The sequence below is a fragment of the Nelusetta ayraudi genome, unplaced genomic scaffold (assembly GCF_046127955.1).
Source record: "Nelusetta ayraudi isolate G7.1 ecotype Tasmania unplaced genomic scaffold, CSIRO-AGI_Nayr_v1 ptg000059l, whole genome shotgun sequence".
Classification (NCBI taxonomy): domain Eukaryota; kingdom Metazoa; phylum Chordata; class Actinopteri; order Tetraodontiformes; family Monacanthidae; genus Nelusetta; species Nelusetta ayraudi.
In genome coordinates, this window is record NW_027466109.1 from 2,733,023 (window position 1) to 2,753,103 (window position 20,081).

The 20,081-nt window shown below is 46.1% G+C and overlaps 1 protein-coding gene across 1 annotated transcript; it reads left to right on the top strand.

Annotated features, from left to right (window-relative positions):
* Positions 1 to 5,324: 5,324 nt before the first annotated feature.
* On the top strand, positions 5,325 to 12,542 carry rgmd (RGM domain family, member D). The gene is made up of 3 exons (XM_076039346.1): positions 5,325 to 5,590; positions 8,492 to 9,003; positions 10,804 to 12,542. Exons 1-3 carry the CDS (start codon positions 5,497 to 5,499, stop codon positions 11,521 to 11,523), a joined length of 1,326 nt encoding a protein of 441 aa, XP_075895461.1. The 5' UTR covers positions 5,325 to 5,496; the 3' UTR covers positions 11,524 to 12,542.
* Positions 12,543 to 20,081: the final 7,539 nt, after the last annotated feature.

A 20,081-nucleotide genomic window follows, 5' to 3' on the forward strand; every position in this document is an offset into this window, starting at 1 on the left:
ATGAAAAGGAGCGTGTTCAAACAGGGCTGCGCGCCGGCTTTGCCTTCAGCCTCCGCCGTCTTCGCGCACTCCGGCCTGCGTTCGCCGACTGATTTATTCGCTTTTGAATGGGGGGAGAGAAAACAGAACGAAAGGAAAAGAAAAGCGCTGGACAAGACGTGGGAGAGCTTCTTCGACCCCCTCGAAATGCGCAACACACACAAACACGCGGGCCGGACTGGGGTCAGAGGTCAAATGGCCCTGAACTCTCTCTCTCCCTTTAGACTGAGGACATCAGAGGTCCCTCTGTGTGCTGCTCTCCATTTATTTTACCCATCATCCCTCATCAGGGCCCGGGGATGACCCCGTGACCCCGGAGCTTGGGTTACCTGTCAGATGACTGTCTATTCATGAGCACGGGGGCCTGACGCTCGGTCAACATTTGTCCCTGTGAGGAAGGGAGGAAGGCGGCAGGAAGGGAGTTTGCTGCAGTGTGAGAAAACAAAAAGAAAAAAAAACAGAGAGAAAACACTTGAGAGAAAAAAAAATGCCAATGCATTTGGAATGAAATGATATTACAGCGCTTGTTCACTTCAGAGGCGAAGCTGAGCGCTCTGACTTTTTTTTTTTTTTTTTTCGTGCAGATGACACGCATGTGTGAAATGTAGCTGTTTACTCACAGGGACGCAGCAAACAGATGCCTGCATGATGGGCCCCTATTGAGAGGTGCCTACATAAATAATCACCCCCTTTCCAACAAACACACACACACACACACACCCCTCTCAGTGTGTGCTGTCAGCTATCAATCAGGGTGCCGTAAGTGGGATCCTTGAGTTGGAGATGCTATCAGCGCTGGCCCGTATACACTCACACCACAGTTTCCCTTATCTCCGCCAGATAACAGATCCCCTCCAACAGCGAGAGGCCCGAACCAGACACACACACACACACACACACACACACACACACACACACACACACACACACACACACACACACACTTTCTGCATGTCACTCCTCTCTCTCTCTGACTCTGACTCACACGAGGGTCTCAGCTGAGCTCATATAGGTCGCTTCATTTCAGACAGGGGCCCTCAGACCGCGAAAAAAAAGAGAAAAAAAAAGAAAGAACAGTCAATTTGCACTGGTTCCTGTTCAAAATTCAATAAGTGTGTCTCCCATATTGCAACCGTGCGGTGCTGGTGGAGGCTACAGAGGGCGAGCGCTCCCTCTGATGCTAATCTCTGATCCTATCAGCCCCTAGAAGGAACATGATACATGTCTCAGTTGACTAATCTAGATGGGCATGAAATTGGAGCGGAAAAAAAAAAAGAAAAAGGAAAAAAGAATCGGAAACGTGACACATCAACAATTTCCTGTGACTGTGCTACTCTAAAAAAAAAATGGAAGTGAAGCATTTCCGGGCTGAATAAGGCTTACAGCCGTAATAAAGAGAATAACAAACTAAGAAAAAAAAAAACTCTGGGTGGAGAACTGGGGCAGATTCAGTTGTCGGTTGTGGGGGGAAAAAAGTGCAGTATCGGATTTGTATAGAAATGTGACGCCATGTGTGACTCGGCTGCCATCCAGGCGTGTTGCGTGTGGGCACGTTGTGGTGTGTGTGAGCGGGCTGGCGAGATCTCCCCTCCCGCCACCACCACCACCACCACCACCACCACCTTGGTCTGAGGGGACAGCCCAGGCGAGCGGAGACGGTCCTGCACCGGCCGTGTTTTCGGGGCTTCCACCAGACCACAGCACATCGGCCCTAATAACAAAAACAAGCATCCTGGTGTGGAGCTGCTCCCACAGTGTGAGGACCTTAATGAGGAACATGTGGAGCTGCCCAGACACACAGTCAGAGGAAACCCAATCCCTCACTCCCTCCTTTTCTCCCCCCTTTCCATCTCCCTTCCCCCTTTCTCCCATTCTTTCTGTCTCACACACACACACACACACACACGCTCTCTTTCGCTCCACTCTCGGCTGCTTTCTGCCCCGTTGTTTTTCAAAGGAAAAAAAACACGAGGCACCACTTCGCGGCCTCCTCTTCCTCTGAGTGTCTCCGTCAGATGCCGTTTGCGTCAATCTCGACACTTTTCTCTCTGTCTTCATCTTAAACTTTTTTTTAGTTGCCCCCCCCCCCCCCCCAACACCCACTCACCCACCCACATTTCTGTTACAAATGACCCACTTTCAGCGGGGGGAGAAAAACATACCAGCCTGGATGTGAGACGCACTCTTGCGCTTCACCTGCGCTCCGCGTCTGGTTTTGAAAGTTCTGGCAGCGGTAGATGTAGACACAGCTACACCGAAGACCTGGTCATGCAATACTCTGGTAAGGAAACGCGGGGAAGAAAGAGGTCTTTCTCCGGCCATCAAGCCTGACAGGCGGCCCCGGAGTTTCTTTCATGTGCCGAATTCATCCTTCCCATCCACCTGGATCAATTAACTGTTTGCTCCAGCGGTCATCGGCCCCGCAGTGTGGAACGGCATGGCTTATTTAGAAGGCGGCGGCGTTCACAAAGGAGTAGCGGCTTTGATGTCTTCCGCGCATTATGCATGGATGATGATTTATTTTTTATGCCGTCGCCGTGACTAAAGCCGGGAGCCTGGGCGGCGAGGCTGGCGCACACGTCTGAGTTAAAGAGGGTGTTTTCTTCTTGCAGGAGATGTCGTCGCTTGGAGACAAAGACTGGAACAGGTGAGATATGCCCAGCCGGGATTCCTTGTTCCTTTTTTTTTTTTTTTGCCATGCGGCAACATCAGCTGCATCAGCAGATCCCCTGAACCTCCTCCCCCCCCCCCCCCCCCCCCCCCCCACACACACACACACACACACACACACACACACCGTGACCAAGCTGTCACAGACTCAAGAAAAAACAACAACAAAAAAAAACACACACACAAGTGCAACCTGTTTGAGGGGGACGGGGACGGGGGGACGGGGGGTTGAAATGTGACCGTAAAAGCCACAGCCACAAAGCGGACTGAGCGACCGAAGGCAGCCTCCAAAATTAGCTGAGCAAACAGAGCAAGGTAGAGCCCTCTGGGGGGAAGAGAAACTTGGCACAGTGGGTCCAGTGTGACAGAGGCCCTTCTGCAAGCCCAGAACAATCCGAGCGTTCCACTTGGGTTGAGCTGTCTTCGTTTCCCTCTCCACTATATACATCAGCCCCACATCAACATGGGCCTGTGAAGACCTTTCACAAGACTGACAGGCCACCTGAATCACACAATTGTGTGGCCGGAGGAGCCTGCATGTGTATAGAGAAACCAGTGATCCAATAACTGTCTGGGTTCACTTCTCCCTCATAAAGTCAGGCGGGAGGCACATGTGGGGTTGGGGGTGGGGGTGAGAGAGAGACCCACAGTTACAAGCCCAGCTGCACCACAACATAAACCCCAAGCCTTTTTGATGGAATCCCAGAAATGATGCATTTGTTTTTTAATCTGTTGTTCCGCTCAGTATCAATATTTTATTCCTTAATTGGCCCCGGCGCTGTAAAAAAAAGAAGAAGAAAATCTCCTCTATTTGCATGGCAGAGAAACCACAACGTGTGTCTCCGGCTGAAAGCTGGTTGAGCCCGTGTGGCTTTGCAGATGGTCCAGCCTCACAGCAGCTGTGCAAATGAAAGGCAGAGTGTTGTTGAAGGAGTGAGAGGGCTGGAAAGTTGGCCACAAAGAGGAAAAAGGAGTTACAAGTTGCAAAGTGAAAATGTAATGGAAAAATTAATGGCACTCTAAGATTTGCTGAGTGAATAAATTGGGTATTTTTCTCTGGATCTGTATTATTATTTTTTTTTTTTCAAAAAAAAGAGAAAAAAGCCAGACAATGTTTTGTGGGAGTTAAATGCGACTTTGTGGCAGAAGAAATGTTTAAATTGTGGCGGGGAAAATGTTTGCTGTGGCTACTCTGTATAAAATCTCCCTTAGATAAACTGAGACGTGCTAGATTCCTTTCACATTGAGGCATTAAGTCCTGAGTGAGAAAACAACAGGTGGGAGAATCCCACTTAATGCTGAAAACACACCAACATTTGTCCTCAGGAGGGGGAGGGGGAGGGGGAGGGGTGGCAGTGGGATGTGTGGGTGCTTTATGGTGTTTAGAGCGCCTACAAGTTTAGATTTAAAGTGGCCAGTGCTAACACTGATGATAAAAACAATAATAAGGCATTGTTTGAATACCAAATCTGCAAATCATCAGGGCCTTAAATATTAACAAAAGGTCTAATAAATTAATTTAATAGTTCATTTATGGATGTAATGATTATAACATTTTACTTATAACATTTTATTTATAAGTACTGCACATCGCTACATTCAAAAAGCTCTCTATTTCTTAAAGTTTTTTCATTGTTGTTTTACGTGCAAAACGTTGAACTTTATAACTAGGCTTTATTTACTTGGTAGATGTAGGGATCTTCTAGGTTGATTAACAGATGTACCCATCGTGTCTCCATCATAGCTTAGTCATGGGTTATGCCATGTTCAACTTTAAAAACTATCAATATAACCTTCATTATATTATGTAGATGCATAATACAACAGTATTATATGTGAATGTCATGTATTAAAATGTCTTAAATTGCTTAAGACCCTTGTGCAATATTTTAAAATAGCTATGAGTTCATTATGGCAGATATAACAGATAAAAGGATGCTGATAACGTGTCAGTTTCTCAGAAATGTATTCTTAAAAGACAATAAAAAATGAGGTAGGTGCAAGGTGGTCTCAGAGTCTAAAATAAACACAGTCATCAGTGTCAGTAAATGGTATAAGAGCCCTTTGTGACATCACATGGTGAGAAAGTGGAGCAGGCAAAAACCGTGAGGTTTATTTTTATTCTAATTTATGGAGTTTCTTTACAGTTTACAGACACAATTCATCATTAGAAAACATTGGTGAAGTTTGTTTTTTGATGCCATGGGACTTTTCAATATCCACAGGTTTTTAATTCAGTTCTGCAGGAGCACAACAGTTACATCACCTGTGTATGTATACCTGGGCAAACTCTATGGCCCCAAGGCACACTCAAAGACGACTTAGCAAACAATGCAGGTAATAGGTGGTTGTAACGCTATTACAGCCACAACACCCTGTTATCCAACTATTATAATCAGGGCAATTATAAATTCAGTCAGCCCCGTCACACACACACACACACACACACACACACACACACACACACACACACACACACACACACACACACACACACACAGCCCTGTTTTTCTGGGCCGCTCTCCTCTTTCCTCGCCCCTAGTCTTTGCAACTACACATAAATATCAGGTGGTTAGTGAATAATTAGTGTTTCATTGGCCAGCCGTCACCTCCGGGGCCCCATCTACACTTTAGACCCCTCCCTCGCAGAGCCGCCCTGAAGACAGGGGCCCCTCTTTGAATGACAGCGCTTGCTTGGGAAGGAAGACGAATATTTGTCTGATTTCCCGCAGCCGCAGCGTCGATGAGAAGCAGCCGAGCAACTCCATTCTAACTGAATGGATTGGCATGGGGAGAAGCGGACCACAAATCACGGCTAAGCGGCAGCTTTTGGACTGTGTAACGTTGACGATGGTTTTACTTTCGCTGCTCTTTCGACCAGGTAAGTGTTGCTTTCCCCCCCACTTTTCATCCCCCTTCCTCCACAAATCCGTGCCACCGCCGCCGCCGCTCTTGCATGCGAAGCTTCGGCGTCCCGCTCGAGCTCCGGGGAGGAAAAGTTAACTTTTTTCCCCCCCAAAACTGCATCCCCGGCGCTGTGCGGCTCAGCCGAACTGCTCATAATCGCTTTAAACGCTTCTCACGGGGTGCTGCTAAAGTTTTAAACGAGTTGCGCGTGTTGAAAGAAGAGAACAAATCAGTGTTGTTGATCGGTACGTTGCCCGCAAGTGGGACAAAGTCAGACTTGTGCTGCCGAGTCTCCCAGCCTCGGACCCGGGGGCACCGCTGCTAGCCGAGCGAGCACGAGTTTGCAACACTTTTTACGGCGCCACTTTTCTCCTAACATAACAGTTTGAACACTTCCACGGGCGAACGGCCGAGTTATATCGTGCTGTCACTGGGTTCTCGACAGTCGCCCAAGTTAGCGAAACAACAAGAGCCGTCGCTGTTTTCCTCCCTCGCAGCCTGTATCTGTATGTGTGTGTGTGTGTGTGTGTGTGCGGACCTAACGGGCTAGCTCCCTGTTAGCATAGCCGCCTAGCGTCCAGCAACCGGAGAAACGGAGAGCTACGGAGATTGTTTATTTCCACCACCAAAGTACACCTCGTGTGGGACAGCAAACAGCTACTCACGTTGTTTAACCAAAGAGCCACGCTTTTAGTGAACTTTCTTGAAGGGTATTTGTGTTTGGAAGTTTGCCGAAGCTGCACAGACGGTGGCATGTCCTCCCCTATTCATGCCTCATTTATTAACTTGGTTAGCCACCATGCACGGGGGTCCAACTTTTTGGCCTCTGAACGTGTCGCTCGGTTCCTCCGTCCTTTTTTTGCCCGAGGCAGCGGACGACGAACCGAGCGTACAGCTTGTAGTTTGCAGCCTGTTGTTGTTGTTGTTGTTGTTGCTGTTGTTGACGTTTTAGCCCAAGAGTGGAGAAGTGGGACGGAGGCAAATTCATCGGGTCGCCATGGCATTAATGATAGGTGTGTGTGTGTGTGTGTGTGTGTGTGTGTGTGTGTGTGTGTGTGTGTGTGTGCCCTTAACTATGCAGCGTAGGAAAATTGTTAATAAAGTCCTGTGGTAATAGACTGTTGGTTGTTATTTATTTGGAAAGCCAATTATGAGGACAGCATAAATGAACAAACTACTACTAAGTTATATAGTATAGTAGTATATACATATAGTTATATTACAAAAAAAAAAAATCCAAATGTCGCCCTCCTAGACTTAAGCAGCTCCCTGATGTTGTTCTTTGTATGTTTCAAAATGTTTTTGATAGAGTAGCACAGAACGGTTCCGAAACAATTTTAAACTACTGTGTGTACATGTGCAAGTAACTTAATACATATGTGTTGTCACAAACCCAACTACGTCAGCCTTTGAAAAAAAAAAAATATATATATATATATATATATATATATATATGTATATATATGTATGTATATATATATATATATATGTATATATGTATATATATATATATATATATATATATATATATATATATATATATATATGTATATATATGTATGTATATATATGTATGTATATATATATATATATATATATATATATATATATATATATATATATATATATATATATATATATGTCCACCAGACATTTTTCTAATTTGCGCTGGCAGAAAATACTACAAATGTGTCTGTCATTTTCAATTTAAAAATGTATAAGTATAGATTATCTGCCCTCATCTCCTACATTTATCTATTAAACTCTAGTGCCACAGTCGGTACTTTCTGTGTGGTCGTTTTGGTCCCTTAAAATTCCCATGCTCCTCACACTTGATGGTAGCCTACTAAGTGCCAGAGCATAAAGACCCTTTAGGGAGATGTGTGGCTGTTGATGGCTGTGCAAGCAGTGATTGTCAGAAAGTGTCAATCACGATGGACACGAGAGACCCTCTCAGCGAGGCGGGCGGTGGGGGTTGAGGATGGTTGGAATTCAGAGAAGGGATGCGGAGTGGCTCTAACTTGACCCCTCGCACTCCATCTCGGGTTTATCAGCGCTTGTGTTGAAGTGCAGCAACTGCGAGGCGCATTAATCTTCCGCCGCGGCCCCTTCGCTTTGCACCCAACGCGGGCAAATGGGAAGCAACGGTGCAAAAATCTTCCGGCTTATCGTGTCGCCTCTGTCCATGCTGTCGGGGGATTATATTTTGGAAAAGAGAATGCTGTCGCAGTGGAGAAACAAATTGTGTAGTTGATCCCCAGATTTGTAGTGAAGGTGTTCTGCGGATGCCAATCTCAAGAAATACCAAAGAAGTTTATATCCCATCCTGCCTCGCGAGCGAACACGTTTTAGTTTTCCTTGTTAATTGCAAGCCACATCACGCGCTGTGTGTTGTTGCTGCTGCCACCGCTCGTCCTCTTCATACCCTGCTGGAGGAGTGTGACCCTGGGTGATGTTCCCGTTGCGATCACTGTTGAGTAAGCCGCCCCCGTATGCTGTGCCCTGCCGTGCTATGAACTCGTTGCTTAATGGATTTCAATTACCTTTGCGACCGCTAAACCACATCAGCGCCCTCAGGCAAGCGAACAAAGTTGGGTTTCCACCTACGGTGAGGCTGTGTGCTATTCCTGCAAAGCCTAGTTTGGGGAAATAAGTTTTGACTGACTCTGGAAGATCGCGTGGGCTCTATTTTTTAATGGCTCTCCAGATTGAGCTAACGTTGATAGCGGAAATGTTTAAGCTTGTACTGTGCTGATGTAATTTATCCATTAACGTCACCAGGAGTTTAAGGTTGGCTGAAGAAACTTTCACCACTCTTATCATGTCGTGACTGATGTTGGAGCAAAATGCTAAACAAGTATTGTTTGTTTTCCAGCTCACTGCCAGCAATGTCGAATTCAGCGCTGCAATGCCGAATACGTGGCCTCCACCTCGCCCTCTAGTGGCCTCCAGGAAGATGCGGCCCTGGACGTGGACTACTGCATTGCGCTGCGGGCCTACGCCCTGTGCACGAGGCGGCAGGCGCGCAGCTGCAGGGGCGACCTGGTCTACCACTCGGCCGTCTTCCGCATTAAGGAGTTATTCTCTCAGCACAACTGCTCCAGCGACGGCCCCACCTCCTCCGCCAAGGTGCCTAGCACGTCGCGCCCCGCCGTTTCGGAGATGTGCGACTACGAGAACCGTGCCCTCATCTCGGGGCCCGCCTCCCAACAGAAGAAATACGCCCACTGTGGATTATTCGGAGACCCTCACCTACGGACGTTCCGAGACGAATTTCAGACCTGCAAGGTGGAGGGGGCGTGGCCTCTGATCGACAACCGCTTCCTGTCTGTGCAGGTGACCAACGTTCCGGTCGTGCTGGGCTCCAGCGCCACGGCAACCAGCAAGGTGAGAACAGGTGGAGGAGCAGCACGTCGACAGTTGGTGTGTCATGTTTGGCTAGCAACTGGCTATGATATGTAAAGATTGTATGTGGGAAACTGTATGGTAGCAAATGGAACACGAGTTCTTCTGCTGAAGGGGTTGAAATGCACCATCATTTCATGGATGTATGACACAACTCAACTTTATGCAAACCACTGATTCATTCACCCATGCTTATTTTGCTTTGTAAGACTTCCTTACTCTTTAGATTAAATTAACCCAACTTTAGGTTTGATTTTGTTGCTCGATAACTTTTTGGTTGGAAAGCAAAAACCTTAAAAGGAGAATTTTGCTGGGTTCAATCTTTTGCGCCTGAAGCTAACAGTTTGCAAAATCAGGACGTTTCTATGTGTGGACCTACCTCACCCACCCACCCCATCGCACATGAGGTATCAAACATGTGAAGTTAATCTGAAAGTTAATCATTCCATGGCGTCTCCGGAGCCTCCAGCATTCCTCTCGTCCTGGAGCTCCCTCAGATCTGTGGAGGAGACGAGAGGGAGAGGAGGGGAGTCGGTCCGTCAGTGGTGTTGGATCACAGACATGCTTCAGTGCTCTACCTTTAACTCATGGGTGGTCATATGGTAGTGATTAAGGCTCAAACATTTTCCTACACCGCCGCCACGATCTGGAGGGGTTTTTTCACCCCTCTGGTCAAATAATTACCTGGCTGCTTTCTGTGTAAATACGGAGCGATGTGGGAAAACAGAGGCATAATTGGACAGCAGCGGAGGGCCTCCGCCGTGCCATTAATTGAATCTTCAGATTCTTGCACAGCGACGTCTCGCACTGCGTTTTTGAGCTGCGGCCGCCTTCGCTGTGAAAACTTGCATTGTCTCCGGAGCGCCCGCATGCCGCCGTCATGCTTTTGGGTTTGTTTTTGAACTGGCAGACCGGGACAGGAAACCATCCATCACATACAGTAACACACCAGTGTAAACTTCAACCACAGCTGCCGCATTGGCCGGGACGCCGGCTAAAAAAGAGAGAAGAAAAGAAAAGAAGCGGAGGTTAGGTCACGGTAATTTATCGCTCACCTGGAAAACAGATCAGTTGTTGACTGAGGAGGCTGCAGATGTGTTGGAGGAGGAAGAAGAGGAGGAGGAGGAGGAGTCATGGTGGGGACTGCGTTGTTTTGGAAGAGCAAGGGGTTGGTGGTGGTTGGATGTGTAGAGACGACAGGATTGGCCAGCGGAGCAATGATTTGTCTTTGTTCTTATTTTACTCTGCAGTTGTTGCTCAGCTTGGGTCTTTTTTTAGTTCACCTGATATCTGGTTCAAGCCTGTCGGTCTGTTGGGAGATTCCCTTCACAGTCTTGTATGTAGGTGCCTTTTTTTTTGTTGTTTTTCTTTTTTTTTTCTTTCCATTGCAACCCCAGTGAATGTGAATAGTCCAGAGCGTAAGGCTCTGGCAGAGCCAACACATTGTTGTGATGCTTGACGTTAATCAGGTGGGCCTGATTTTAATTAGCTGTTCGTTCCCTCAATGGCCTATTCTATGTCTGACAGCAGCCCGCGGATTACTTAGACAAAAACAATCAGTGCCATTTAAAAAGGTTCAGCTGGGCCCTGATTATCTCTGTGGGTTCCTGCTGCCACCTTGTGGCCTCAGTGGTTACTACTCCCACATAATTCAGAGGCGGCTTTTCTCACACCAGGGATTGGTTTGTGGTGATTTCAAATGACAGAGGATGTGTGTGTTTTTATAAAAAAATATCTAATTCTGACATTAATACATTTTTTTTTCTTGATATTTTCTTTCAGATCACTGTGATCTTCAAGTCCTACCAGGGCTGCACCGACCAGAAGGTGTACCAGGCCACCACCGAGGACCTGCCGCTCGCCTTCCAGGACGGCACCCGCAGCGGCGGCGAGAGCGGCAGCCTGACCATCGCGGAGCGCGGCGGCTCCGGCGTGGGCCGGCAGGTGAAGATCCAGGCGCGCTACATCGGCACCTCCATCATCGTGCGGCGCGTGGGCAGCTACCTGACCTTCGCCATCCGCATGCCGGAGGACACGCTGGACTTCTCAGAGGAGAACGGCGGCCTGCAGCTGTGCCTGCACGGCTGCCCGCGCAACGAGCTCATCAAGGAGCACACGCTGGGCCGCCAGGGTCAGCCCAACCCCCGCCAGCAGGGCGGCGGCGGCGAGCTGGGCCCGCTGCGCCCGCCGCACCAGACCTACACGGTGGAGCGGGCCACGGCCAAGTGCCGGGAGACGCTGCAGGTGGAGGACGTCTACTTCCAGTCGTGCGTGTTTGACTTGCTGACCACGGGGGACCCCGAGTTCTCGCTGGCGGCCTACGGCGCCCTGGAGGACCTGAAGGCGCTGCCGCCCAGTAAACTGAAGCAGAACTCCCCGAGGACTCCCCGTCTCTCCAACGGAGGGCCGTCGCAGACGTCGGCGGCGGCAGGCAGCTCTGTGTGCCCGCTCCACCTCCCGCTCCTCCTCCTCCTCCTCCTCCTCACGCAGCTGCTTTCGTGAAAAATGAAATGAATATAAATTTTTAAAGAGCGGCGCGGAGACAAACAGGATGTGGAAGCCTCGGCAGCTCGAGGAAGGAGCGACGAGAGCTCACACTTTACACAGACAGATGTGTCGGTGTGTGTGTGTGTGTGTGTGTGTGCGTGCGTGTGCGCGTGTGTGTGTCTGTGTTCTTTAGGGGATTTCGGAATGTTGTGATCGTTTTCTGTTTTGGCCATTTGAAGGAATACGCGCTCGCCCGGCGCCACATGTTCTCTGGATTCCTGTGTGGGCCGTGGTACTTGGACAGAGAATGTGTACAAACGAGTTAAAATTGTGGATTTTTTTTTTTTGCTTTTTGAATTCTAGTGCAACACTTTCAACGTTCTCAGACACTGTTCATTAGATTACAAACAGTCTCTGAAGACCTTCAAATTGATAACGATGCCGACGTCAAGGCAGCTACGCTATGAAAAAGTAATGTTTCCTTGTAAATATTCCAGCTTCTACTGAGACGTGCACATTTTTTTTCCAAAACGCCACCACATTATGAAGTCTGATGTAGGTCCATCCCAGCAGGGCGATGGCTTCTAGGTCCCGTGTCATCCTGAAATATCAAATGGCACTCCAGCTTTTCATTTGTTTCATTTGTATTTTTTTTTTTTTTACAGCAAGGTTTTTGTGTTTTGAAATGTTCTGCTAAATACACAGCATCCAACAACTGTATGTAAATACTACCTATCCATACTGTGTGCCCGCGATATCCAGCCGCCTTCCTCGCATCATCTGTGAAACACTCCCTCCTCCACATTTAAAGCAAAAGAAAAAAAAAGAACACAAATCTTTATATAATAATATATTAAAAGAGTGTATATATGTGTTTTATATTGTGTACATTTGCCTGTGTATAGACGTTTTAACTGTAATGTTTTACATTTTTGTTGTGTTTACTAGCTTATTTTAAGGCATTGTAAGAAAAGTAAACTAATATGTGTTGCGTTGTATAATAATTCTCTGTATTAAAGTGTTGGACACTCCACAATCGGATGTTTTCATTTCCCCCCCTCGGATTCTAGTTACAGTGCATGGCTTCACCATCCATCACATTATGCATTCAGGAGGAAAACACAGCTATAAAGCTGTTCTTGCTTTGTTTCGAATTCAGCGTGAACATTTTCAGCAGAATCCTTCGTTTCATCCACATTAAAAGCAAATGTTAATGAAAAAGTTTGGTCTGATTCCTGATCAAATAACCTATGAAATGAATAAAGCAGCAACATCCATTAACTGTCTGTGCAGCAAAACATTTCCTGCAGACTTGTCGGTTATCATTTTGCATGAAACATTTCAGGAAGTTTGGCTGTAGGTTCTTGCAAAGCATTTAATGTTTGTGCCTACAGAAGCTTGTTATTGGCATAAGGATGTCTTATTCTACTGTCTTGCTCTGTGGCCCCATACTCTGAATTAGCTGTGTAGAAAACATTCAACTATTCACACAAATGAGAAAAGCTCTCATCCTTTACTTCCTATGCTTCTTAGAAAGTATACTCTGAAAAAACATTTTTCTGGTCTCATTGAGAGCAATTATACCTATTTCTAGAACACTCGCAGCCTGTTGTTACTTCTCCTGTCTACGGCTGCTTGTTTGTGAACCCTGCTAAGAGTGTGTACGGTACAGCAGAGCAAAGCACTTTTAGCAGGAAACTGGAACCCAGTGCTGCTCATGGAGGCTGAAAACGAAAAAAACAAAACAAAAACAAAGGGCTAAATAAGCTATGGCGCTTCTCTGAAGTAAAATTTTAATCTGAAAATTGGATTACTTGATTAATTAAATCCTAATCATCATCATAATAGAAATGTTGGTTGAATGCAATGACACCCTTCACCACTTCTGGATATAAATCAAGTTTCCTATGATTGCAATCATGCAAAATGGGGCCCGAAGACACTGGAATGTCTTCTGCGGGTTTCCTGAAGCTGATCAAACTTCTAAATCGACGACGTGAAGAACCGCGACATGGTTTTTTACCTGTTACCCCGTGCAGTACCGCCTCCGTCCTGGGGAGGGCGTCAAGTCCACAATGGCTGACGTCTCCTGGTGGTGTGGAGACACTTTTGACAGGCCGGCTGTGTAGCTGTAGGGGTTCCACAGTGTGCTCCTGCTCCCCTGTGTAAATGTTACCTCTGAGTGCTGAGCTGGCTGCTGGCTTTGCTTTTGTCTGCCAGAGCGCTGTGAGGCTCCGAATAGGATTTAACACCAGGTTAGAGTCCACACACACACACACACACAGAGAGAGAGAGAGAGAGAGAGAGAGAGAGAGAGAGAGAGAGAGAGAGAGAGAGAGAGAGAGAGAGAGAGAGAGAGAAGATGCTGATATTTGCACTCTGTATGTGAACAATGAGTGGTGTGATTAGAGAGGGACGTGATGAGCTCCAAACACAGATAAGGACGCTCCTGCTGCCGCTATAGACACTAATGCCCCGTAATTAGCAGATTAAATTCACCTCGTCTGGAATTAAACGCAGCTCGGTCCTGATGCCGGCAAGCGGCGGCGCGTGTTGTCGCACGGGCGGCCATATCTAATCTTGCCGTGTCCCATTTCTTCAAATAGAGACGCCACACAGAGGTTTGGGCAGAGGAGCTGGCCAATGAAACGTGTCACCATTCTCATCCAGTGTGTGTGTGTGTGTGTGTGTGTGTGTGTGTGTGTGTGTGTGTGTGTGAGTGTGTGTGTGAAGCTCATCCATGGCCTGAATCAGGCCTTCTCTGGATGACTTGAACGGCTCATCCTGAATGTGAGAAGGGAAATGGAGCAAATGAGGGAGGAAGTGAAGGAAGCAGTGTGTTTGCTGTTTCAGAGAGAAGCTAAAACAGTAAAAAAAAAAAAAAGAAAAAAAGAAAGAAAGAAAGAAAGAAAAAGTAAAAGTAAAAGTGAGAGATGTTTAAATGCCATGCTGCAGCCCGTTGCAGTATATACAGTGACTGGATTGTTTGTTTGTTTGTTTGTTTTGCAGTCTTCATGAAGAAATGCATAGGATGCTCTCTAATCTTATGCTGTGGCCACTTAACATTCAGTTTCAACTACAATGACTTTGCAGCCTGTGGTTGGAAACCACTGAGCTGAACGGACAATGTATACCTGAAACTTAAATGCAATTGCATGACAATCATCTTGAGTAAATTAAACACACCTAAGATTTATTTATATGCTAGGTCTTTTTTTTTTCATTTGGTGTTGCTGCACCTTTGCTGAACTGCAAATTGAGACGCTGAGCTGCAGTCTGCATGTCCTCAAGTTTCCTTTTTAAATGTGAAAATAATTATAACAACAATAATAATAATAATAAAAAGGCTTCTGGCCTCGCCTTGATTGATGTCACTGGTTGAGATGCAGTCATCTTGACAGCGCTTGACAGGCGGCACCAGCCTTATATAACAACCTCATCCTCTAACCAAGACTCCTGACAGCTCTGAGCAGAGAAACCCAGATCTTCCCTACACGCAGGAGGCAGTAAAACTTTCTTGAAAGGAAAAAAAAAAAAGAAAAAAGAAAACTGGGAGTGATATCCCAGAGTCAACCCCACTTAATGGGCTGATGTGTTCAGCAGTCGTTTATTAGCGGGGAGGATGGGACGCAGGTCTGAGAGAACAGACTGTTCGCCCATCCCTCTTTAAACCATCCTGTCTCGACTTTCCTCCCCGTAAACAAGGACAATTACACAGCTAATGAGTTAAGAAAAAAAAAAAGGTTTGAGTGATTGATACTCTCAATGGGGAAATTAATTTGATATTAATAGAGCACTTGGCAAGATAAATAGATAGTGGTGTGTGAGTCCTCTCCTTGATTGATAATGGATAGATTGATGGCTGCCTTAATTCAACATGTTCCTTCGACTTAAATGAGGTGGCATTAATGAGAGGAGACTTTTTTACATACCAGGGGATGATGGAGAGTGTGATCAGATTAACTCGATATTTGAGGGGCGATGCCTTCAGTGAGGGAGCGTGTTTAGATGTGCGCAGATCAAATAACCTTGGGTGACTGGCTCATATTCCAACTCTGAAATATCGCTTGTCCGTCTTTGCCAACCTCTGAAAATTGCAGTAGACTTTACTTTACAGATTGAAAAAAATAAATAACCAAAAAAAAAAAGGTTGAATTGATTGGAAACCAAGAAACATCTGCTGCTAGTTGCCCATAAAAGTGCACAGAAAAGATGTAGAAGAAATACAGGAAGTGACTGAGAGAGTCACTGCAGTGAGGAGAAAGTGAGGAGTGTGAATAGTGCAAGAGCAGCAGTTTCATCAGTGCTGGGCGGTGGAAAGAATCCATAATAAAATTCAAAATATGTTTTGACATTAGGTCCTTGTACGGTGCAGTCATAGTTGAAGCAAAGTGAACAGCAACAGATTGAGTGAATGGAAGTCAAAAGTGAAGTGTTCAACATAAACAGTCTTTCCATTTCTTTGAGAAGAGCCACAATCTATACAAAACTGGTTAGAATATCAAATGCAATCTAAAGGCGGATTTTCTAGTGGGTTGTAGCTTCTACAATTATGATTAATTAGCAGTCCAGCAGCCTTGTTGAGAACATGAGATGGGGGACAAGGTTTTACAGCACCGTTTTCTGACTGTCAAGGTCAGAAAAGGGGTTTGGGATTCAACAAAGTCACCAAACTGTGCAAACAAGATCACCTGACTGGCAGCAAGCAGGCAACATTTGCAGTGACAAATCTGATTGGTCCACTTCAACGTGGCAGACAGACAGAGAGTTTCCCCACCAATCACCTTGGACCTGTTTTTGCCCTCCTTACTCCAAACGCTTCCTCTTGGCTCTCTGCCACAACCGGATGCGTGAGATAAATCCCGAAGATTCAGGGGAAACCTTCCATCTGTCGCGGCAGGTTACATCAAAACCCTCGATCGTCCCGCTTTCTCCTGCAGGAGAGAATCGGCGCCGCGCCCATTTAGGCCGGGATTTATCGACGGCCCGTGATGCATGCGACGTAGCGCTCGGGCCGCAGTTGTAAAACTCATTCAGCGGCTGTGCTCTGATTGTGTTTCGCCCCCCAGCTGCACAAGTGGCTCCTTTAAACGCTCACTTTGAATCGTTCCTGTAGCTCTTGATGAGTGTCGTCACCCCCCCCCCCCTCCCTCCTCACCCCATACCGCCTCCCAACCCCCCTCACCCACTTAATGCTCTCGCACTCTGATTGTTGCACTGGGTAGAAGACGTTTAACATACACGTACATTAACACTGTGTTACATGGATCAGTGCTGCAGAACAAAGAGACAAAAGTTCTTCATTTCTCAGTCTCTCTCTCTCTCTCTTTCTGTTTGTGTGTGCGCGTGCGTGTGTGTGTGTGTGCGTGCGTGGCAGCGATTATGCCGCTATCTCACACCGCAGGCCCCTCTCATACCTGACCAACTCAATCCCTCTGTGTCTCCTCAATAATCGGAGTGACAGCCAAGCAGCGAGACATATCTCACCCACTGCTCACTGCAGAATGGGTATTGACCTACATATCAAATCATACGCTCCTGGGCCGTGTGATGGAGATTCTTTCGGGAGCGTGTTTGGCGGAGGGAAAGGGCCGGGGAAGGGGGGTGGGGGTGGGGGTCGTAACGCTCGCATGATTGGCAGCCGCCCCCGCTCCCCCCTCCCGCTTCAGTAAACATGTCGCATCCCGCCGGTGTTCCCTCTTCACGGGGTTCTTCTTCCTTGGCAGGGAGGATCGCGTCACTGTGACGTCAGCTCCGCTGCACTGTAACTGTAGAGCGCACACCTGCTTGTGTGTGTGTGTGTGTGTGTGTGTGTGTGTGTGTGTGTGTGCGCGTGTGTGTGTTTTATTAACAACCCGGTGTTGCCAAACTTTTAACAAATGGCCTCTGGCACCCTGAAGGGGGGGGGGGGTAGGCGGGAATAAAAAAGCGTCTCAGAAATTAAGCATCTGCATCATAAATCTTGGAAAGTTACAATAATTTGCAATTCACTCCCTCATCAAAGGCAATATTACCCTAATTTATTATCTCCCCGCGCGAGGGGTGCGCAAAGGCCGTGGAGATAAGAGTTTATCAGGAAGGGGATTGATTTTCATTAACTGATTGTAATAAAGATGAACTGCCTGCCGAGCGCGCTGACCAAGAGCCACACTTTATTGTAATTGGGACAATTTATTTCATGAGCCACTGGCGATACTTTTTGTCCCTCCTATTGTTTTTTTTTTTTTTCCCTCCGCTGCTGCGCTACAAAATGCCCCTCGGCTGCGGCTGCTGCCGTGGTGACTTCGCGCGTCGGAGGATAAGGATGACTTCCTGTCATTCTGCTATTGGCTCCCCCCCCCCCTGCAGCTCCTTTCACACCCATCGCTGAGGTTTCGGCTCAGGAATCTCACTTTCCATCTTGAGAAGCTCTGCACAAAATCATTTGCATGTCAATGTTGGTTGCACATCACCAATGAGTGTCCTTTCAGTGATGACAAGGAGAGGAAGGCCCCTGAAAAGCCCAAGAGGAGATGGAGATTAACAGGAAGTGATTGCGAGCCTAGCTAATGCTAAGGAGATTAGCATGCATGTAGCAGATTTTACAGAGCAGGGTGGGTGGCACTTGAACGTTGAAAGAGCAGCACTGAGGGGTTGGTTGAGGTGCTGCTTTTGCTCTTTGCTAATTTGAGTTTAATTGAACAGCTGCGTCACCAACTGACTGTGAAACATCAGAATGTTGAGTTTTGCTTTATTTATTTTTATTCTTTAATGAACACTTTCCATGGGCTCCTTCCAAGATGGATGTGTGCAAAAAAAATGCAACAGACTTCCCATTCTGGTGCAGCTCCACTGCAATGTTTTAAGTGTCTTCAATACTATGGCCCTGATATTGGGAGTCAGCCTGCAGTACAGCCAGCACACCGTAGCCGCTTCAACAGACACAGGTAAACAAAACCGCGTTCCACTTCAGTGTCATACTGTTGAAACTTCACAACGTTGTTTGAGGAGCAAAGAAAACAAAGACTTGTTTCAAACAAAAAGGGTTCAGGCAGCTGTAATTTGGTTCCCCCGCGACATCACCAGCACAAAATATCCTGCAAGTCTTTGCAGAGAGAGAAATTTGTTATGGGACCACCGCACCACCGCAGTCACAACCACACCGTGTCCTGTTTGAAATTTTATTGTAAAATTGGAAAAAAAGGAGAGAAAGAGAGATAAAGCCCCAGTAAGCATTTCCTTTTTGATACATATCTTTATCTTACCGTAACACTGAAGAAAAGTGGCTGAATAAATAAATAAATAAATAACAAAATAAATAAGTTTGATGAATAAATAAATAGATAAATAAATAAATAGATCAATAAATTAACATCAAGTTACATACTTGACCGGATGATTATTATAAAATTTTCTTTTAAATCATCAATCATTAATATGAATTAATTCTAAGCAGCAAGTTATTTAAGAAATTTTCTACAGGGGGAAAAATGTTTGGTTTCTCAGGCTAATACAGAACACATACTTTTTTTTTCTCCTTTTGTTTTTGATTTTTGTTTTTTATATAAAAAAGATACTGCTTTCCCTGTCAGTTAATCCATGCTGTACTGACGCTGCCACGAAAAAAAATGGTGGCGCCCTACATAAAAAAAGCAAAAATAAATAAATAAAATAACCAAACAAAAGAAGACAAAGAAAAGAAAAAGAGAGAAAGAACACAAACTGTAAACTGCATTTTTTTTCTCCTGCAAGTTTTTAAAGATAAAGTACTGAGATTCCTCTTTTTGCGCCCTGCGTGTCGGTGAAGTCCTCCCCACAGACTCCGTACTGCCGTTTCATGTATGTTGCGTCTGCTTTGTGCTGAGAAACCAGAGAGTTAAAACCTTTATAAAGCGACAACCCGCCTCCCCCTCCCCTCCAACACCCCTCCCCTCCCTCCCAATATCAAATCCTAACCCCCTACACGTACCCAGACAAAGGTCCTGTGCTGATTCTCCATAATATACAGATTTCATATTTATAATAAGTCACTATCCTTAGCATTCAAACCATAGTCAAAGAATCATATTGTCATTACAAGTAGTACCATAATCATAATCTTTTACCCTCCCAGCCCTCATTGAGCATGCTCAGAGATCGAAAGGGCACAATGGTAGGATGATATTTTTTTTTTTTTTGAAAAGAGACAAAAAATAATGAGAATAAAATGGAGGCAAGAGTGAAAACATGTGAAAGATAAACTTGTCTGACCACATGCAGCCTAATAAGTTCTTTTTCTTTTAGCAGCGCTTCCTGTGTCAGCTACTCGCAGCAAAGAACTCGCAGTAAAATGCAGTTCTTTCGCTCGTCTCGTTGCTTCACTTTTCTTCATTTCCATGTGTATGAAGGGCCGCTCGCTCCCCTCAAACCGCCGGCGCTTTTAATTGCGTCGGATCGAGTTTCTGTCTTTTCTCACTCTTTGCGAGCAGAGTGACAGAAACTCAACATCTTCTCAGGCTCATTACATTTCAGCCACAGCTGGCGCCTTTAATTTATATTACCCGAGCTGTTGTGAAGGCCAAATTTAATTTGATTTTAATTATTTAAATAATGAA